Consider the following 19,461-nt stretch of genomic DNA (forward strand, 5'->3'; position numbering starts at 1 on the left):
TCCATCTGTCTATCCATCCATCCTTTATCTATTCATTCATCCACTCATCCATTCATCCATCAATTCATCCACCCTCCATCATCCATCTATAGATCTATCTACCCATCCATTCTCTAGCTCTCATTATATACACCCGCCTTCCACTTTCCATCATCCACCCATTGTCCATCCATCTACCCATCCATTCTCTAGACTTCATACATACATCCACTTCCCATCATCCATCACCCTCTACTATCCATCCACAGATCTATCTACCCATCAATTTTCTAGTTTTCGTACATTTGTCCACCTTCCAGCATCCATCCATTCATCCTCTAGTCACCATCTTCCATCTATGATCTCTCTACCCTCCAGCATTCACCCACCCACCATTCATTTATTCATCCACCCTCTGTGCTCCACCTACCCATCCACTCTTCATCATTTACCTGTCCACTCATTCATGTATCCTCCATCTACCCATGTATTCCTCCCTATGCATCCATCCTCCTTCCGCCATCAATTGCCTGTCCACCCATTCATGCATCCTCCATCTACCCATGTATTCCTCGCTATCCATCCATCCTCCTTCCACCATCCATCAACTTCCACTTGTTCATTCATCTTTCCTCATTTTCCACCTACCAATCCATTTCCTTCCTTCTTTCTCTCCCTCCCTCTCTCCCTCCCTTTCCTCTTTCCCTTCTTCTCTCTTTCTTCTGCAGCTCTTCATTAAAGGCTGCCAGCCAGGCTGCCTGCTGGCTGCTGAGGGGAAACAATGGAGAGCTACATCAGCTGTTGCCTGGATCAGAGAGCTCAGATGCTAATGTAAGAGACAAACACTAATTGAAGGAGCCCACAGCTCTGTCTAGGATTACATGGGAAGACTGGGAAGGGCCAGTGGAGGAGGACATGTGAGAGGACCTGACAGTGCTTGGGAGCTCAGGGAGAAGTAATGGATGTCCAAGTGCAAGTTCATCCTAGGTGGACAGGTCCAGAAATGAGAAGAGCCGGTGTGCTGGTGCTGAGGCTAGAGCATAGCCTGTGGCTGGAGGGAGGCAGAAGTCCATCCAGGGAAGTTTAGCAGGCCGGTTTTCGTAAGGAACTTGAGCTATTTTCTGAGAAGCAACAGGAGGCCATTGATTCGTGGGCTTTAAACCCAAGAAGTGACCCAGGGATATATCATCCATTCATTTCACAGCAAATCTGAACTGAGCACTCTCTATATGTCAGGATTATTCTAGCCCCTGGAGACATGGCTGTGAATAAGATCGACGTGGTTTCTGTCCTGGCTTGAACCTGCCCGGTAGCCAAGGACACTTATAATGGAAAATACAGGCATTGACATGGACTACAGGTTGGAAGCGTTGGTGTGTTTTGTGTGAGACAATAGCGGTAGTGGCAGCAGAGAGAAGTGGACAGATTTGAGAAATGAGCGGCTGGCCCTGGCCCAGCCTCCAATTGCCAAGCAAGACAGAGATGCAGTCTCAGGGCTGCTGTCTCCCACTATGCAGCCAGATGTTCTGAGCACTCAGAGCCCGGCCATACCTCCACCCGGTGGAAGGGGACTCCTGGGAAATTGTCCTGACCCCATCCGGTTGCCTTCCTCTGGGAAGCCACTGACCACCCCAGGCCCGCCCCACCCTTCTAGGCGGGACCCGTGCCCGGGAGTAGCATCCATCCATCTGGCCCGACATCCATCAGCGTCAATCCCTGGCTGCAAAAGCAATATTTATAAATCACATTTCCAAACTGGCTACACATTTGTACAAAGAAGCAGATGGGTTGGGGTAGCCGCTTGTCACCTAAGATATTTATATGGCGAGGAGGTGGGGGGTTGGCACAGTGAGGGAAGGGCTGAAGGGCTGGAGGAAGAGACTTTCCACGGCTGCTCTGACCTCATCAGGCTAAGGTTACCCTGTCTCCAAAGCTTACACTACCTCTACACAACTCCAAAAGGGAGCTCCGGAGGTCCCTAAACTAGGAGAAACAGCAGGGATGGAGGCACAGGCCCCAGAGTTGTGAGGACCCTTGAACTTGAAGAGGCAGGTACAGGACTGACTGTGTTCGTGGGCACCAGCTCAGGGTACCAAGGGAGGGATGTGTGGGCTGAACTGTATTGGTTGTTGAATTACTTCCAAAAAGATTTAAATAGCCATGGCTCTGAGCTGCAGTTCCTCCTACAGCCTTAGATTTTCTCACAGCCATGCCCCTGCCCTCAGTAGAGGGGCTAATGCCAGACACAGCTGGGGCTCCAGGGTCCAGGGTCATCATTGCCTGGGGTCAGTTGTCAGAGTGGAGGCACTGGATAGTAAAGATTCTTAATATGGCCTTAAGGCTTCTCCCTGTAGGGGTAGGGTCTGAAACACTTGGGAGCGAGCCCAGGCCTGTTCCAGGACCAGAAGGAATCAACATGGTCTGACCCCACCCCCACCCCATGCCTCTTGACTTATCCCTTTCTGGTCCTGTTTTCCACTTGTTTGAAACTTGCTACTTCCGCCACCAGACAGTGTTCACTCCGGGTATCTGCATGGCTCGCTCCCTGGTTGCTTTTAGTTTCTATTGATTTGTGTATGTGTAAGTGCATGTGTGTGTGGTGTATACTGCATGAGAACGTACCTGCGGTGTACCTGCGTGTGTGTGAGAGGCAGAGGTCGGTGTCATGTGTCTTCCTTGACCTTTTTTCACCTTAGTTTTTGGTGGGGTGTTGTTGGCCTGGAACTCACAGATTAGACTAGGCTAGCTGGGGGCAAGTTCCCAGGATCCTCCTGTCCTTGCCTCCCAGCGACAGGGTTATAGAAACATGTTACCGTGCCCAGCTTACATGGGTACTAGGGATTTGAACTGAGGTCTTCTTGCACATCAGGCGGTTCACCTACTGAGCGGTCTCCCCACCCATTTCATTTGCCTATGCATTATAGATCCCTTCAGAGAGGCCCTCCCATACAACCTTTCGTTTTCAGCTTCATGCCACACATTTTATTGAACACCTGCAAGGTACCAGTATTGCCCTGGGCACCCAAAGTCCTATGACGAACAGAGAAAGGCCCAGCCTCTTGAGAAACAAGGCTATGTGGTCCCTCCCTCCCTGGCCACTCATCATGTCTGACATATTATTGATTTGTTTAATTTCTGTCTTGCTTCAATAGAATATGAACTCCATGAGGGCGGAGATTCTCTTCCATCTGTCATTGTATTTCCAGGGCCCAGAGCAGAGCTTGCCAAGTAGGAACTATACCTCAGTGGTGCTTAAGAGACTAAAAGCAGAAAGTGAGAGTTCGGGGTCTGCAGTCTACCCCGGTAGCCCTCCTCCCTCGCGGGTACTCAACCACTTGAGGTGGTGTGTATTAGCCCCATTTTCAGATAATGAAACTGAGGCTTAGAGAGGGCTAGATAGTTGCCAGGAAGTCATGGAGAGCCTTAGCTGAGCGTGGACTGCCTCCTGGGGTTCTCACTCCTGTCCATTGACATCTGCCTCCCTCAGTTTTGTTTTTAAAGATTTCAATGTCAATTTGATGAGGACCGTGGGGGATGGAGTGGGGTATCATGAAAGACTCAGCTCAGGCACGTGGGCAATTTGCTTCTGCAGGGGGAAAATGGAGTCATGGAACATCTTTACTATATAGAGACAGGAGTGTGCGTGTGTGTGTGTGTGTGTGTGTGTGTGTGTGTGTGTGTTTGTGTGTGTGTGTGTTTGTGTGTGTGTGTGTGTATGTGTGTGTGTGTGTGTATCCCATGGGTGTGGATACGAAACCCTCAAGTGTAAATGTGAACTGAACCAGAAAGGCTCAGTAAGCATGAACCCTGAAGGACTCTGCAGAACTCTGGGAAGGGACTTCTCCTTCTGAGACAACTGAAATGTGGAGGGGTGGGAAAATCGCCCTCCACTGTGTCTGTGAGGATGCCACAGGGGACTTGAGTTGGGGGCACTTTGAACCACATGTGTACAATGCTGCCTTCCTCTGTCACTTGGCTCAGGGACTGTCCTCCAATGCCTACCCTACTGCTCCTCTGGATGCCCTTTTAGGGTCGTTCCAACTGACATTCTCTGCTCTTGGGATGCATCTCTTCACTCTGCCAACCCACACCCTGGTTCCTCAGGGCTTGGCCAGTGGCTGGGTGTCAGCAGTGACCTGGCTTATACTCTGTGATCTTAGACCCAGCTCTGGCTCTCATGGAGTCTTAGTTTCTACAGAGGAGGAAGGTAATATGCAGGCCCCCTCTGTCACCCTAAGGGTGGTGGCTTACAGGTAGCTCACCTTGGATGTCCAGCAGAGAAAAATGAGGGCTGCTGGGTGCTTCTGGTACCAGGCGGAAATAGAAGCGGTGACCGCCCTGGGGTTCATCTCTGTCCACCACACTGATGGTCTGGATAAGCTGTAGGGTGGGGAGGGGCAGGTTACATAATGAAGTGGAGTAGGGGGCTCTGGCATGACAGTAGCCCTGATCCCCAGTCCCTCTGGGTACCTGGCCTGGCTTGGCATCCTCACACACAGCTGCCTCGTAGGGTGTAGCCAGCTCTGGGGGATTGTCATTCACATCCAGGATTCGGATCCGTAGGGAGGCTCGTGATAGCTGAGCATGATTGTCTGTAAGAAGAGTGAAGGCAAGCTTCAGAGATGAGATTAGACAACTGTCTACTTCTGGAAAATTGGGCAGTGGGGCCACACTGACAGACACTGCATTATCCAAATGGGGACGAGGACCAGCACAGGGACATCTGGGATTGAGCAATCACACCATGATCCCTATCCAAATCCACCCTTTGCCAACACCATCTCCACCATTCCCATCCCCACCACCATCTCATCACCATCCTCTCCATTATCCATCTCTCCATTATGCCCATCTCCACACCTATCCCATCTCCACCACCATCCCCTCCACCATCCATCTCTCCACCAGGCCCATCTCCACCACACCCACCCCATCTCCACCACACCCACCTCATCTCCACCACCATCCTCCACCAGGCCCATCTCCACCACACCCACCCCATCTCCACCACACCCACCTCATCTCCACCACCATCCTCCACCAGGCCCATCTCCACCACACCCATCTCTACCATCACTATATCACCATGACCATTTCCACTATTGCCACTCCATCTTTGTCATCACCATCACCATAACCGTCTTCACCATCCTCCTCTCCACCTTCACCATAGTCTTCACCATGTCCACCATCCCCATCCCCATTATTAATATTAGCATCAACCCCACTGCCATTACCACCACAACCTCTGTGGCCATGAACAACAGCACCACTCGCCACCACCACCACCACCACTAGGGGCACCACCACAATCTGGGTCATCACTACTGTTACAGCCACCACCACCATTACCGTATCACTAATGCTACTAAGCCACCACCACGACTACTGGCAACCCTGACTCTAGCAGGTAATGGACAGTAGCATCCTCACCACTGTCTCCATCATCCTAGTAGATCACTATCACCACGTCCATTAGCTCCACCCTCATTATCCCCCGTCACCCTAAGTACTAAGACCATCACCCTCATGGCCCCTGTCCCTCTACCATCACATCACCAATATTCTAACTTCTGTCATCAGCTGCGCTAGCACCATCTCCAGAGTAGCCACAACCACGACCAGCCCATTAATACCACTGTCACCTCCACCACAATCACCAGTGGCACCCTCAGACAAGCCTCTGCCTCCAACGCCATGTCCCCTCCACTACTCTCTCTGCCCTGTCACCTAGAGAGCACTGAATGCTCCCAGAGCACACATGTCCATCATCCGGCTGCCCTTGGAGATGCTGCGGCCTACTACCATTTGTGTCCCCGGACCGTGAAGGAGAAACCGAAATACGTGGGCATGGTTAGACGATGGGTCAGCTGGTGACTGAACCCCCAAATTGCTGCTCTCAGCACACCTGCAGGGCCAGATGAGTCCAAGGAGGCAAATTTGGCCAGCAAACAGGATGCCTATAAAGTCAAGCCCCTGTCTTACTTAGCTCTGGGTCTCTGTCTTAGGGCAAAGAACAGTTTGCCCCTCACAGTCAAAATGAATGGAATATGAAGGGATGGCAAAGAGGCCTGAGTTTCAGGCATGGTTGAACCCCTGACCCAGACCTTGAGCTTAGGCAAGACCCTGACATCAGTTTCTATACCTGCAGAGTGGGCAGGGCGTGGTGGTTAAGACTGAGCCCACCTCTGCCGCTTAGGAGCTTTGTGATCTCAACCAAGTGACTTGATTTCTCTATGCTTGTTTTCTCGCTTGCTTGCAGAACAGATCTGCTAAGCGTTAACAGCTACAAAGTGCTTGGAACTGTGCACACAGCACAAAAGACTGGCACACAGGTATCTAGTAAGTAACCAGACATCCAAGAGCTGGCTGCCCCATCCTGGCCTCTCTGCTGTTAACCCATCCTCAGCTAGCCTGCTCACCACCGACCTTGTCTACCTGCTACTCACTGCAGGTGCACCCCCCAGGAGAGGAAATGGAACCCCAGTTCTAAGCAGATGCCTCGATGGTGGGAGTCTCCAGCTGGGTTGGCAGGGAGCTATTTTGGGGGCAGTCTGGGAGTTCCCAGGCAGCCAGGCACCCCATGAGTTTTGGAGGGAGTGGACCCATCTGCTCTGAACTCAGAGACCGCTGGATGCTGAGGCAGCTGCTGGAGAGGTGACGGAACTGGAGGTGGGAAGGCAGGTGGGCACCTCTGGGGAAGCCGGGGAGGGAGGAAGACTCCTACATTAGCACTGCTGACCCCCTTCTGGAGTTCCCCTCAGCCAGGCCATGTTATCTCCTCAGTTTATCCAGATCTGCCACCTCAGCAATTAGGGGGGTTCTTCCGGGACTGAGGGAGGGGAGTCGTGACTGGGGATGCCGAGCGAGCCGTTATTTTTAAGAACATGTTGCCAGAGAACCTCCACAGACAGATGGGGTGCTTCTGGAGGGTGGGTGGGGGAGGGGGAGGCAGGCGGGTGTCTGCCTCCCAGCTGATGGTGGAGCTAATAAGGGCCTGAGTATCCTCTCTGGCAGCCTGCCTCTGTAGTAGGGGTGTGGGGCCAGAGGAGAGGTGGGAAAGACCTGGGAGCATGGCAGCCCTTTCATGAAGGGCAGACATCTTTTACCCAGGTTCTACTACCAGGAGTCCCTTGTCACAGCATGGCTGTGGGTTACACCTGGCCTTCTCTTTCAACATGTCACACATAGGAGCCCTGAGTCCTTTTGCCTAAGTGAGGGTCTCAGATCTAAGAGGTGGGCAGCTACTTGAGAGGTGTGCCTCCAAGTTGCCCAGGTTGCTACCTGTAATGTTTGTTCCAGGGAATGGGGGCTGGTCTGGAATCATCATTGCTCCTGACTGGCCCCCATGCCCTCAACATTAGACAATGTTCTCATCCCGGGAAAGTCACTCGGGAAGCCTTAAAAAACACCAGTGCTGAAGGTTGGCATGGCCCAAGGAGGTTCATTGCGTACCCAGCTCCAAACTCTGCCTTGGGGTGAATGGCAGGTCTCTGGCCTGGTCAGTTCGCGTCACTCATAACTAATGATAACCATAAGGCCTGCCTGTAGCACTTTCCAGGGGTCTGCGGCAAAGCAAAGCGCTCAGCAGTGTTCAACTTTGACCTCTTTCCAGTTTACAGCATCCTTTCCTGTCTATGACATCACATGGGTTTCCATACAACCCATGAAAACGTGATATCAAACCTGTTTTGTAGATGGGGAAACTGAGGGGAGGGTCGGGAACATCCCTGGAGTTGTCCCCAAGCCTCCCAACTCTAAGTGTGTGGTCCAGATGCAATGTCTGGCTCTCCTGCTGCCTGGGTCTTTTCGATCCAATGGCAGCTGCTCAGACTCGGGCACAGCAGACCTCACCCAGTGCCCAGTGGCAGGTGCCCCCTCCAGGGGCCAGGTCCCCCACGGCCCTCCCCCCCATTGCCATCTCAGTTCAGCTGACTGACATGCAAATTAGTTTAATTATTTCTTCTTCTAAAATAAATTATATTTTGCAGTAGCTGCAATATGTTGTGTCAGGCAAAATTACATTCAATATTTTTAAACTAATTGATGCAGCCTTGAGGAAGGCTGATTGACAGCCCAGAGCTGAGCGGGCCTGCAGCCTTAACCGATTCCTAAATTAAAATTAAACGTGCTCTGGCCTGGTGCCTCCTTCTCGGTTGGCTCGGGCAAGCATCTGGGGAGGTGGCAGGTGGAGCCCCAGGGGTCGGAAGAGGCTGGGAAGGAAGGTTCCGGGAGAGTCGCTGCTGGGCAGTCTCTCACCATCCTGGTGCCCTGAGGTTCCCTAAGCACAGCAAGCAGCTGGGGTGAGATTGGACATTTTGGAATGGAGGCTTGTGGTTTTTGCTGACGACTGTGGAACGGGAGTCTCCTTTGTACCAAGGACACAGGAACGAACAAGAACAACATGGTCCTTTGGTGTAGGGGTAGAGACAGACACCACTCCAGACTGTGACAAGAATTGAAAGGCTCAGGGACTGAGAGTGCGCAGCAAGAAGTCCTGCCCCAGTGGGTGTGGGGACTTTTCCCATGGAGCAAGTGACATTTCTACCCAGATCCAACTGGGAAGTAACCAGGGGAAGGGGAAGGTGGGAGGGAGATTGCTCTGGGGAGACTGATGGGCATATGCAAAGGCCCTGGGGTCAGAGTGTGTGGGAGGCTTCAGATCTCTTACAAGGAAGAGAGTCACTCATGGGGCATTTAGACCCAACTGAGCAGGAAGCAGAGATGGATGGGGCCAGTGGGAAGGGAAGAGGACACAGGCGTGGCCTAGTGAGCAGAAGGATGTGTCACCTTCCCCTGAGAAAGGCAGAAGACACACATCAAGCCCCTGTCAAGGGTCTGTGCCTCCCCGCTTCATCCTGTCAACTGTGGACGAGGTAGGAACTTGAGTCAATGCTGTTTTGTGGATGAGAAAACAGGCTCAGAGAGGTGAGGCCTCCTCCCTGGGGTCTCATGGCAGAACTGACAGAGCCGGTCTGGATGAGGGGGCCTGGTTTCAGAGGGAGAGTTTCTAGCTAACAGAGTCTTTTAACTCCTCAGATGCCAGAACCCTTCTAAGCCCCAAAGGCCCTGCCTCCTCCAGGCAGCTCTCCTTGACTGCCCTCAGCCCAAGCCCCGTACTCTCTCTTACAAGGTCTCGTGGCATGAGTTAGACAGCCAGCCCCTCCCTGGCCTTGACTCTCCTTCCATTTATCTTCCTCCCTCTGCCCTGGGTCTGCCCTTCAGTTCCTTCCTGATGGCTTGATGTTTGCCCTCACCACCTTGTGCACATGGCTTCCTGGGATGCTCGCTAGCATGGCTTTTACTGGGTACCGTGTGTGTGTGTGTGTGTGTGTGTGTGTGTGTGTGTGTGTGTCTGTCTGTCTGTCTGTCTGTCTGTCTATCCGAGTGCAGGTGCATGTGTGAACGTTTACTTGGAGGCCTGAGAACAACATCAGGTGCCATTCTCAGGAATGCCATCTACCTCTTTGGGGACAGGGTCTCTCACTGGGACTTGCTGATTAGGCTATGCTGGCTAGCCAGTGAATCCCAGGGGTTCTCCTGTCTCTTCCACCTCAGCTCTGAGGTTACAAGAATTTCCCACCATGCCTAGCACTTTTATATGGGTTCTGGGGATTGGACTCAGGTCTGTGCTCTCAAAGCAAGTGCCTTATAGAGCCCACACCCCATTTTTGCCGCCCTCATTCATCTGTGTAAGTAGAAATTTTGTTTAATGCTGCATGCCGTAATAGATGATTAATAAAGTTGTGTGCGGTGAGGCATCTCCCTGTCTGTGGCATCCACGCCTATGGACTGCTCAGAAAAGACTCTGAGAAGGGACTGGGGCATGATGTGGCTGCACCCCTCCACGGACCCATGGAAGGAGCAGGAAAACCGATATCACATCAGCAAAATTAGTGGGTCGGATGCTGTGACTCTCCTCGGCACCACAGAGAAAGAGGAACCCAGAGAGAGAAACGAGGCAAGGCTTTGAGAGCGGGAAGTGGAGAGGGACCCAGGGGAGAGATCATCTTTGCACTCACTTAGTGTGGTGGACAGGGGAGGGGAGCAGAGTGGAGGGACCCTCTCCCTGACAGCCCCCGGCCCAGCCCTACCCTCCTCCCCAGGGAATTAGATTGCATCCCTACCCTAGGCTCTGATTAGAGCCAGCCAGCTGGGCAGAAAGATTGATCTTCCCAATTACCCACAGCCCAGGCAGGCATGGGAGGAGGAGGAGGGTGGGGAGCAGAAGAGGATCCAGCAAAGGGTGTGGAGACAGCCTGGAGTGGCCTCCTGGCACTTCTTGCCCTGTTCCTATGTCCTTTTTGTGGGGACAGGAGGCTCAGGCACCCTTCTCTGCCTCTCTCAAGGACTTCGGTCATGTGCTTGGCTCCAATGTGCAGAGTATGGGCTGTGCCTTTGTTGTGGGACTGACTCCTCTGAGTGGAGGGATGCGGTGAAGCCGTGAAAACAGTATCTCTGGGATCTGGGCCCTGGGAGAAGCTTTCCTTCCCTTGGGGCAGAGTGGGCTATCCTACTGAGACTCTGTAGACATCACGGTCTCTGGCCCTGTATCTGCTAAGAGCTCAGGATCCCGGAGGCACCACTCAGCTCAGTAATGGTTTACACACCTCTGAGGACAGGAAGTTAGTGCCTCTCAAAGCAGATCCTACCATCCAGCCAGGTGGCCCACCTTGGCTCCACGTGAAGTTAGCATGAGTTATCATTAGCTCTAGGCTGTTCTGTGCCCTTCTGCCTACCCTCCTCCAGGCCAAGGAAACCATGAACACCCTACATCTGATCGTAGTACTCTTCTCCTCAGAGACCTGCTCTAGCTCCCTATTACCCCAGCATCTGGCCGCATAGGGGACATTCAAGAACCTTCCTACAGGGTCTTGCCTCTGCACTCCCGCCGCAGCTCCCTGCTCTAGCCATGTGCATCTCTGTTCTCAGAGGGGTTGCTAAACTGCTCAGCTGTGGCTCAGGGAGATAAAAATCTCAGCTCTTCAAAAGCCTTCCTCTACCAGAGACCCACCTTGGAGTCCCTTCTGTCCCTCAGATCTCTCCAAAGGACCTCATCTGCACGCTAGCTTCTTGGTGCTCTCTTGCCCCACCCTAGCCCTCCCCTGCCCCCCCCCCCTTCCTGGGAACAGCCACCACCAAACCTGTTCAGCAAGGGATCCACCATGGGTGGCTGGGTGGACACAGGAGGACTCCCTGGAGGAAGCCTTGGAGGCCACTATGACCTCTCCTCCCTCCACAGTGCTCCAAGGAGCACAGGCAGAGAGTCAGGAAGTCAGCCGCTCCTTCCTGGGCTTCCATTTCCTCGTGTGAAATGGATGGAGTATGGTGGAACTGGGCCATCATCTCTAACATCCCCCTGCCTCAGATTCCTCCATGGCTACGAATGATACTTGCTAAGTGTCTGTCAGGCACCTTACCAGAACCGGACAAATGTGATTCCCAAACCCGGGGGTGGGGGTTGTTTTATATGTGATGCTGACCAATGCTTTTTTATTTTATTTTATTTTATTTTTTTTTGGTTTTTCGAGACAGGGTTTCTCTGTGTAGCTTTGCGCCTTTCCTGGGACTCACTTGGTAGCCCAGGCTGGCCTTGAACTCACAGAGATCCGCCTGGCTCTGCCTCCCGAGTGCTGGGATTAAAGGCATGCGCCACCACCGCCTGGCTGACCAATGCTTTTAAATAGACAGAGGCCACTACCTTCTGCAGCCTCTGTCCCTGTGCCCTCCAAAAGGGCAGGAAGTCACCGCCAGCTTCAAGAAGGGAACACAGGGAGAGCAGAGGAGCGACCTGCCAGCTCAGAGCCGAGGACCACACAAAGGGAACCTTTTCTCATGTCAACGTCCCATTCTCCCAGTTGCATGTATAGGCCCATTCCTTCCTGCCCTCGTGTTTACCTACACCCGCCCAGTACCTGGCCACAGGGTGCAAACCAGAGCCTGCCCTTGAAGGGGGCTCAGTTTGCTGACAGTCATCAGTCTCCAGATCTGTACACAAACTCATCTGTGTGAAGGAAAACTCGGGGTGCTGTGAGATGTGACTTGGCCCAGGGTGACCCTTGTGGGAAAATTCCAACTGATTTGGGCAACTCCTTGTCGTGGACAGCCAGCCACCTTCCTTACTGGCCAGGCATGAGCTGGTGACCCTGGTGGAGCCTGCTGCGTGCATCCTCACCTCCAGCCCCCTCTACCCCATCCTTGGCTCTCCAAGTCCCCCCCCAAGACTATCCCTTTACAACTGCCCTTTCCACCGAAGGATCCAGACACAAATTGTACTTTAAATTCAATATTGGTCATTAATATTTCATGATTACAAAACGTTAAAGATAATGTCAGTGGAAGGCGCGTCTGCATGGGCAGGATGGATGACTCAGAGGTTCGGGAGAGAGGAGCCAGCATACTAAGTGGGCCCAAGCCTTTGAGGTAATCCAGCGTGACAGGCGGCTGCTCTGGCTGAGGGCGACATCCTCCGAGGGGCCCACAGAGCGCTGCAGCGTGTATAAATATTTCCCCTCTGATCCTCACCCCCTCTTGTTTGTTCCGCCTGGGAGCAGGTGGGGCTGTGGGACCCCTGGCTCATTCCCTTTGCTTCTGAGGGAGCCAGGCAGACACCTCAGCAGGAGGACACAGGGCCTGGGGGTGGAGCCAGTGGGGTGGTTCCACTCCTGGGGTTTAGGCAGACTTCTGGTGTGGAGGATTGGGTCACCCTGGGCTGGCACGGACTCGCTCTGTGGTTTGGGGCCTTAGTTTCCTCATTTGTGAAATAGATATGGTAACTCTATCTTCATTAGAGACGGCTCGAAGGCGGTGTGGTGCGGGTAGGGGTTATTTGCCACAGATTGTGCGTGCGTGTGCATGTCTTGCTGGAGGTTGACGTCAATGTCTTCTCTACAACTCTCTGCTTATATGTCAAGGCAGGGACCCTCACTTGAACCCAGAGTTGGCCAGTTTGGCTAGTCTAGCTGGCCAGCTCGCCCTGAAGATTCCTTGTCTCTTCCTCGTGAGCAACTGGGATTACTCGTGGACTGCCATACCTGCCTGGCATTTATGTTGGCGCTGGAGATTTGAACTCTGGTCCTCGTGATTGCAAGGCGAGCACTCTTCCCACGGAGCCACCTCCCTAGCTTCCTACTTTACTTTTGATTACATGTGTGTGTGTGTGTGTGTGTGAGCGTGTGCACGTGCACAAGTGTGGTCAGAGGACAATTGCAGGAGTCGGTTCTCACCTCCTACCATGTGGGTCTCAGGGACTGAACTCAGGTTGTCAGGCTTAAAGGCACGTGTCTTACCCACTGAGGCACCTTGTCGGCCCTTTGATTTTGAAACAGGATCTACTGTTGAACCTAGGGTTTGCCGTCTAGATTGGCTGGCCGGTAACTCCAGGAATTTGCCTGCCTCCACCCCCTGGTGCTGGGACTACATCATCATGTTCGTCTCTATGTAGAAACTGGGGGTCTGAGCTCAGCAGGAACTTTGTACACTGGACCAACTCCCCAGCCCCAGACCAAGGGAATATGACCAGGGCACAACACAGGGAGAGCTCAGCTCTGCACCAGGCCAGGCCAGACTGGGAATTTGCATAAAGGATTTCACCTGAGTCTGTTTCCTCATCTCCACACTGGGGCCAGCTGTAGAACCAACACTCCTTAGACGTGGAGATCCAGTGACCTCATCACTGTAAAGGGACCAGACTCCAGTGGGAAGGAAGCCAAGTGCATGGTCAAGGTGTTTAGGGAAGCAGTGAATGCGGGCTTGCTAACACTGACTGATTTCTCTGCACTAAGAAGTGAAGCGATCCCTTTATTAGTTAGTATAGAGGTGAGGAGTGGGCAGATACTGTGGATTGAAGCTCAGAGGGGCATCTCAAGCCCGGCTGGTAGCCGACTTCTCCCAGAGTCTCACCCCCGCCCCATGGTCAGCTGGGTGGGATGTAGTGAGGGCAGAGAGGGAAGTCAGACAGCTACAGGCCCTGATGAGCATGTGGCAGGGAGACCCAAGGTGAGAGCGCTGGGCTTAACTCAAGGAGGGACTTGCTAGTGGCAGGATGTCAGACAGGTGACAATCGGTGGGCCAAGGAGGAGGCACCTCTGTCTGTCAGTCAGGCCTCTGCCTTCCCTGTGTGCACAGCCTCAGTGACAGCTGCCTTGGAGCAGGCGAGGGAGGCTCAGAAGGTGGAGGAACTCCCCCCCACCCCCAGTCCAGCGCTACTTCCTCTCCAGCCACCTTTGTTCTCTCTTCCAAGCGGAGGAGGAGTGGATTCAAAGGCTCCCAGACGCCGCACTGAGGGCTGAGCCCGCTTTGTGTTTGCCTTTAAACTGCAGTTGAAAGAGACGAAGAGGACTTCAGCCTAGGGACTTCCTCGGCCCTGCCACGGGCCAGCGGGGCCTCCGAAGTGGGAGGAGGAAGGGAAGGCGGGGCACAGGGGGCGGGGAGGCCAGCAGGAGGGTTTCGGGATAGGGGTCGGCTTGAGCTGCCCTAAGGCTGAGACTCAGCGATCTCCTGCATCACTCAAGATGCTTTCTAGCGGTTTGCAGAGGTGACAGGCGACACTGGAGAGCGAAGCTGAGGAGACCTGGCAGGCACTGGCTGGCTCTGCCCACTCCTGGTGTTCCATGAGTCCCTTCCCTCTGCTTCCTACTTCCACAGCCTTACTTATGCAGACTTCTATATTTCAGGATCATCCTTTCCTTCCTCGGCTCAACCCCCACCCACCCAGTGGCTCCAAACTAGGCCCCTACTTCCAGAAACTTCTCCCCAGCAGAGCCAAATTCCTTTAGTTTTTTTTTTTTTTTTTTTTTTTTTTTGTGTGTGTGTGTGTGTGTGTGTGTGTGTGTGTGTGTGTGTGTGTGTGGTTTCTTGAGACAGGATTTCTCTGTGTATCTTTGTGCCTTTCCTGGAACTCACTCTGTAGCCCAGGCTAGCCTTGAACTCACAAAGATCCACCTGCCTCTGCCTCCCGAGTGCTGGGATTAAAGGCATGTGCCACCACCGACAGGCTCCTTCAGTGTTTTTGACATCTGTACCATAAGCCTTTGACCTTGCTCCATCAGCCCCCTGCCTTTGGGGCTGCAGCATTCCCACGTGCTTCCTGGCCCAGGCTGGGCTATCACCCCTCCCCCAACACCACTGCATCTGACCAAGCTCCCTACTTCCTCTCAACCCCTGTCTACTCCAGACAGCGTCCCTCTAATGCTCAAAGCCCTCTCCATTCCAACCTTAGGATGAGTAAAGTCCAGCCCCTTCCCACCAGTGGTGGACCACTCTGCCTCCTTCCAACTAGTTTGGCTTATCACAATTCCTCTAACATTCCGGGCAGCTATCACCCACCCAGGAGCCTTTGCCCAGTCTATTCCCCCGGCCTGAACTGTCTCCCCTCGATAAGGGCAAGGTGTCCTGATCGTCCTGAGGTCTTTGTGAACAGACCTTCCCAGAGTAGCCTTTGCCCCAGAGAAACACTGCCACCTCTCTTTATTCCCCTTGGCTTATGGCTCCTTTGTACCATGTCACCTTTTTTCAGTTTGTGGCTGGCCTCCTATGAGGACAGGTACCGTCCCTTCTTTCTGAGACCCTGGACTGGAGCTTGGCCTGTAGCAGAGGTTCAGTGAATGAGGGAAGAAAGTTGGCCTCTATACCAGCCCTTTCTTGTGGGGCTTAGAGGGCTCTACTAGACCTTCCTTCCTGGAGATCTGATTCTGCCCACATCTCTACTCAAGTAGCCTCAACCCCTGTCTCCTCCCCCATGTGTCTTGACTGACAGTTCAGCCTTTGCTCTGACCCGGCCGCTGCCTATTCACGTTTGCTCCTCCACTCACACGGCCCAACTCACCTGCTTCCATGGCCAGCACGGTAATGTTGTGCCAGCCGGCGGTTTCACGGTCCAGCCCCTTGCCAGTCACGATGGCGCCGGTGTCTGCATCAATGTCGAAGATCTGCTCCAAATCCGAGTCACGGTCAATGGCGTACCTGAGTGGGGGACAGGGTTGGGCTGATCAAATGTGCCCCAGTGTCAGGAGCCCAAGCCCATGATCCCCCAACTCCACCCTACTCCAAGAGAGGGACCACCCCCTAGAGACACAGAGCTTATCATCTCCCTGGAGCTGGTGACTGCTGGATCTCAGGGGTCAGTGGAGAGGGCTGAAGACCACATCCCCGGGACAGAGTCACAGATGTCTCTCTCTTTGCTTTCCTAAAAAGGAAGCCTCAGAAATGGGCTTCGCAGTGAGAGGGAGACGAGGGGGCTTTAGGGTTGGCAGAGGTGCCTGTGAACTGACTGTTCAGGGAAAATCTAAGAATATAAAATGGCTGGGCTGCAGGTGGGGAGAGCGACCAGGAGTTGGGGTTCTGAGAATTTTGTGCAGGAGACGGGGTAGAGGCAGGTTAGGATGCTTCTGGAGGCCAGGTGGTCCCCAGACCCAGGGCAGCTGAGCCTGGCCTGGGAGGGTGGGTCTGTGGCTGCCCCTGCTCCTCCTGCCTGAACAGCACACTTGCTAATCTGCAGCTTTTCAGTTGCCGCGTGAAAAAGCCCTTTGTTCCGCCTTCTTCCCCGGCCTTTGTGCTTCGGCTCCAGGCCTGAAAGGCCCGTGTCCAACACATGTCTCAGGCGGCAGAGGCCCAGAGAGGCCCCGCCAGCGCCCGCCGCCGCCGCCGCCGCCACTTTCTGCACTGATAACACAGGCGGGGTGCCGTGGCTACGCACAGACAAAGGCCTGGCATGCAGGCAAAGGCGCATTGTACAGCCAGGACAAAGCAGCCAGGCAGGGAGGAAAGCTCTGGCCTCTGCTCTTCCCTCAGTCCTAGAGAGGGAAACTGAGGCCTGGGGGAAGCGATGCCTGCAGGGTTCAAAGCCTTGAGAGACGGCCTTTGGAGAGGCCTGGGCTGCATGCAGGATCAAACCTCTTAGGACCTCAGTTTCCCCATCTCTCCCACAGGGATAATAGCAACGGTAAGGGTCTGAGCACACCATGCTGGCATTTCCTGTCACTCGTTCACCCTACGTGACCTTGAACCAGTCTTCCATCTCCTTAGGCTGTTTATATATCTAATTCAGAGCCACCTGGCACCCTGGTACGGATTGGGTGAAGTGGGGGGAAGTGATTTCCTATTTGCTGTTGGGAGTGGGGTGAAGGCATGTGGCAGACTCGAGGGATTTGCCATGGGCAGAGTGGAATTTTTAAAGTGTGTGTGTGTGTGTGTGTGTGTCCCCATGTGTTCATGTATTCACTTGGGTGCGCCTGTGCTCATGGGGACCATCAGGTATCCTCTATCACTCTTTATCTTTTTCCCTTCTGACAAACTTTATACCTGGAGCTTGCTGCTTTGCCGTGCTGGTGTGCATGGCCACACATGTCTTTTTACATGGGTGCTGAGGATTTGAACTCAGGCCCTCAGGCTTTTTCAACAAGTGCTCTTACCCACTGAGCCATCTCCCCACTCCCCAGGCATCATCTCTTCCTGCCCTGGATTGCTGAGTGTACTGCCTCTTGCCCCTGGCTAGCCAGGGGTGATACCTGGAAGTTCAGACTCCAGCTGACCCCCTTTTCCTGGCATGCATTGGACAGCTCTGAGATTACACTTCCCAGCCATCCCCTGCTAGGACCTTCATGACCTGAACATCAAGCAAATGCCTTCTCTGGGCTGTTCAGGGTTGTAAGAGAACGGGACTCTGCCAGACACCACGCTCTTCGGTCATCACCCTCACCTTACAGGTGAGGTCACCGAGGCTCCCAGGATAAACTCAGCTGAGTGTGGCTGTGTTGTGCACAGGACACTATTCTACTAGCCAGGTCATGAGTCCCAGCCTTGAGTGCATCTTCTCAGGGGGCCTGTCTTTATTTACATTAAGATGCCATGTGGATCCTCTATGACCCTCCCAACTAGGGGTGCATAATTTCTCTGCTGTAGAGTTAGACTCTACACCCAGAGGTGGGACTCCAGACCCAGAGTTCTTTGGGGCTTGTTGAACTAACCAAAGAAAGCCTCAATGCCTGGAGCCTTGGGTCCCCTTGGCCCCCAGCCTGACCCTGCCAGGTATTTGCATGGGAAAGAGGTGGAACAAGACTCATCTAGGTGCTTGCTCAGTTGAAAGGATCCTGGAGAGCCACACCCCCTTTGCAGGGTGGAGGGGTGGAGGTAAGGGTGCTGAGGGAGACAGGACTGAGGAGATGTTATTTCATGTTTGCTGTTGAGGGTGGGGTGGGGTGAAGGCTTGTGACAAACTGTAGAGGGATGTGCAATGGGCAGAGTGGAGTTTTAAAAGTGTACATGCCGGGCAGTGGTGGTGTATGCCTTTAATCCCAGCACTTGGGAGGCAGAGCCAGGCGGATTTCTGTGAGTTCAAGGCCAGCCTGGTCTACAGAGTGAGATCCAGGACAGGCACCAAAACTACACGGAGAAACCCTGTCTTGAAAACCAAAACAAAACAAAAAAGTGTGTACGTGGGTTCATGGTTTCCAACAACCCATTTAGCTGTGGGCTCACCAATGGAGTAATCCTTTGATGAAGTCAGCGCCCCTAAGATCCAGTGCCTCTCCTCTTCCCTCTCCTGTTTTCCTCTCCCCATTTCTCTTCCTCCTCTTCTTCCCCATTCTTTTCACCTTTCTCTCCACCCCTCTAGTCTTTTTTTTCCTTAGAGGGGATGGCAGAGGCTGGAGCCCAAGAATAGGCAGCTGTACCCAAGGCCACAGGTGGGGACACTGTAGGGACCATTAGCCAGTTAAGACGTAGGGGACGGGCCTCAGCCCTGGCTGTCTGGCTTCTAGCCTTGGGAGCCAGTGAGTGAGTGGGAGGGAAGGGCTCCCTGTGTGGCAAGAACTGCCTGGCAGGCAAGGGAAGGGGGAAGCGGGCACACCTTATGTGCATGTGCACAGCCATGTGTCTGGTCTGAGCTGTGGGCAGGAATGTATGTCTGTGGTGTGACTGTAGTGGGCATGTGTGTGTGACACTATGCTGAAGTTGGAACAGCAAAGACTTGAGCATCCTTGGCTCCACCCTGGTCTGTGACCAGGCCCTCTGTTCCCAGACAGGTCACTTCCCTCCTTGGAGCCACACTCAGCCCACTGTGCCAGGCGCTCTCCCGGGAACCTATTTCATTTCTCCATTCTAGCGGCACATTGGCTCCCTGTTCGCCTGTCTCAGGACCCTTGCTGTTCCTGCTCCTTGGAATGCCCTCCCGACATGTCCACACTCTGGCTATGTCATCCTGCCTTCTGTTCACCCCCCCCCCAGGAGTCTGACCACTCAATGCAAAGTGACCCCCTGTGACCTCAAATCCCCCGGACCCTCTTACTGCATCCTCTCCATAGCCTGTATCAACACTTAATAACTGCTGATATGGACGGGAGCCGGTCTTAGCGCATGCAACAGTGACTCTTAGGTGGCCTGCAGACCCTTCTCGGCTGCACACGGTCCAGCACTGGCCTTGCTTCCCGGGTCTGTGCCCCACAGTCAGGGAGCTCTGCCCTGGAACTGCCCTTGGTTGAGTCC

General features: G+C 53.6%; 1 protein-coding gene across 1 annotated transcript in view; it reads right to left on the reverse strand.

Moving 5' to 3' along the window:
* The window catches only part of Cdh22 (cadherin 22), a 67,943-nt gene that overhangs the window by 7,487 nt on the left and 40,995 nt on the right, over positions 1 to 19,461 (reverse strand). The window contains exons 7-9 of the mRNA XM_059259766.1: positions 15,806 to 15,942; positions 4,450 to 4,571; positions 4,242 to 4,359 (exon numbers count right to left, since the gene is read on the reverse strand). Coding sequence (XP_059115749.1) covers positions 4,242 to 4,359; positions 4,450 to 4,571; positions 15,806 to 15,942 — 377 coding nt within the window. The remainder of the gene's footprint in view (positions 1 to 4,241; positions 4,360 to 4,449; positions 4,572 to 15,805; positions 15,943 to 19,461) is intronic.

The sequence above is a fragment of the Peromyscus eremicus genome, chromosome 4, assembly GCF_949786415.1.
Source record: "Peromyscus eremicus chromosome 4, PerEre_H2_v1, whole genome shotgun sequence".
Classification (NCBI taxonomy): domain Eukaryota; kingdom Metazoa; phylum Chordata; class Mammalia; order Rodentia; family Cricetidae; genus Peromyscus; species Peromyscus eremicus.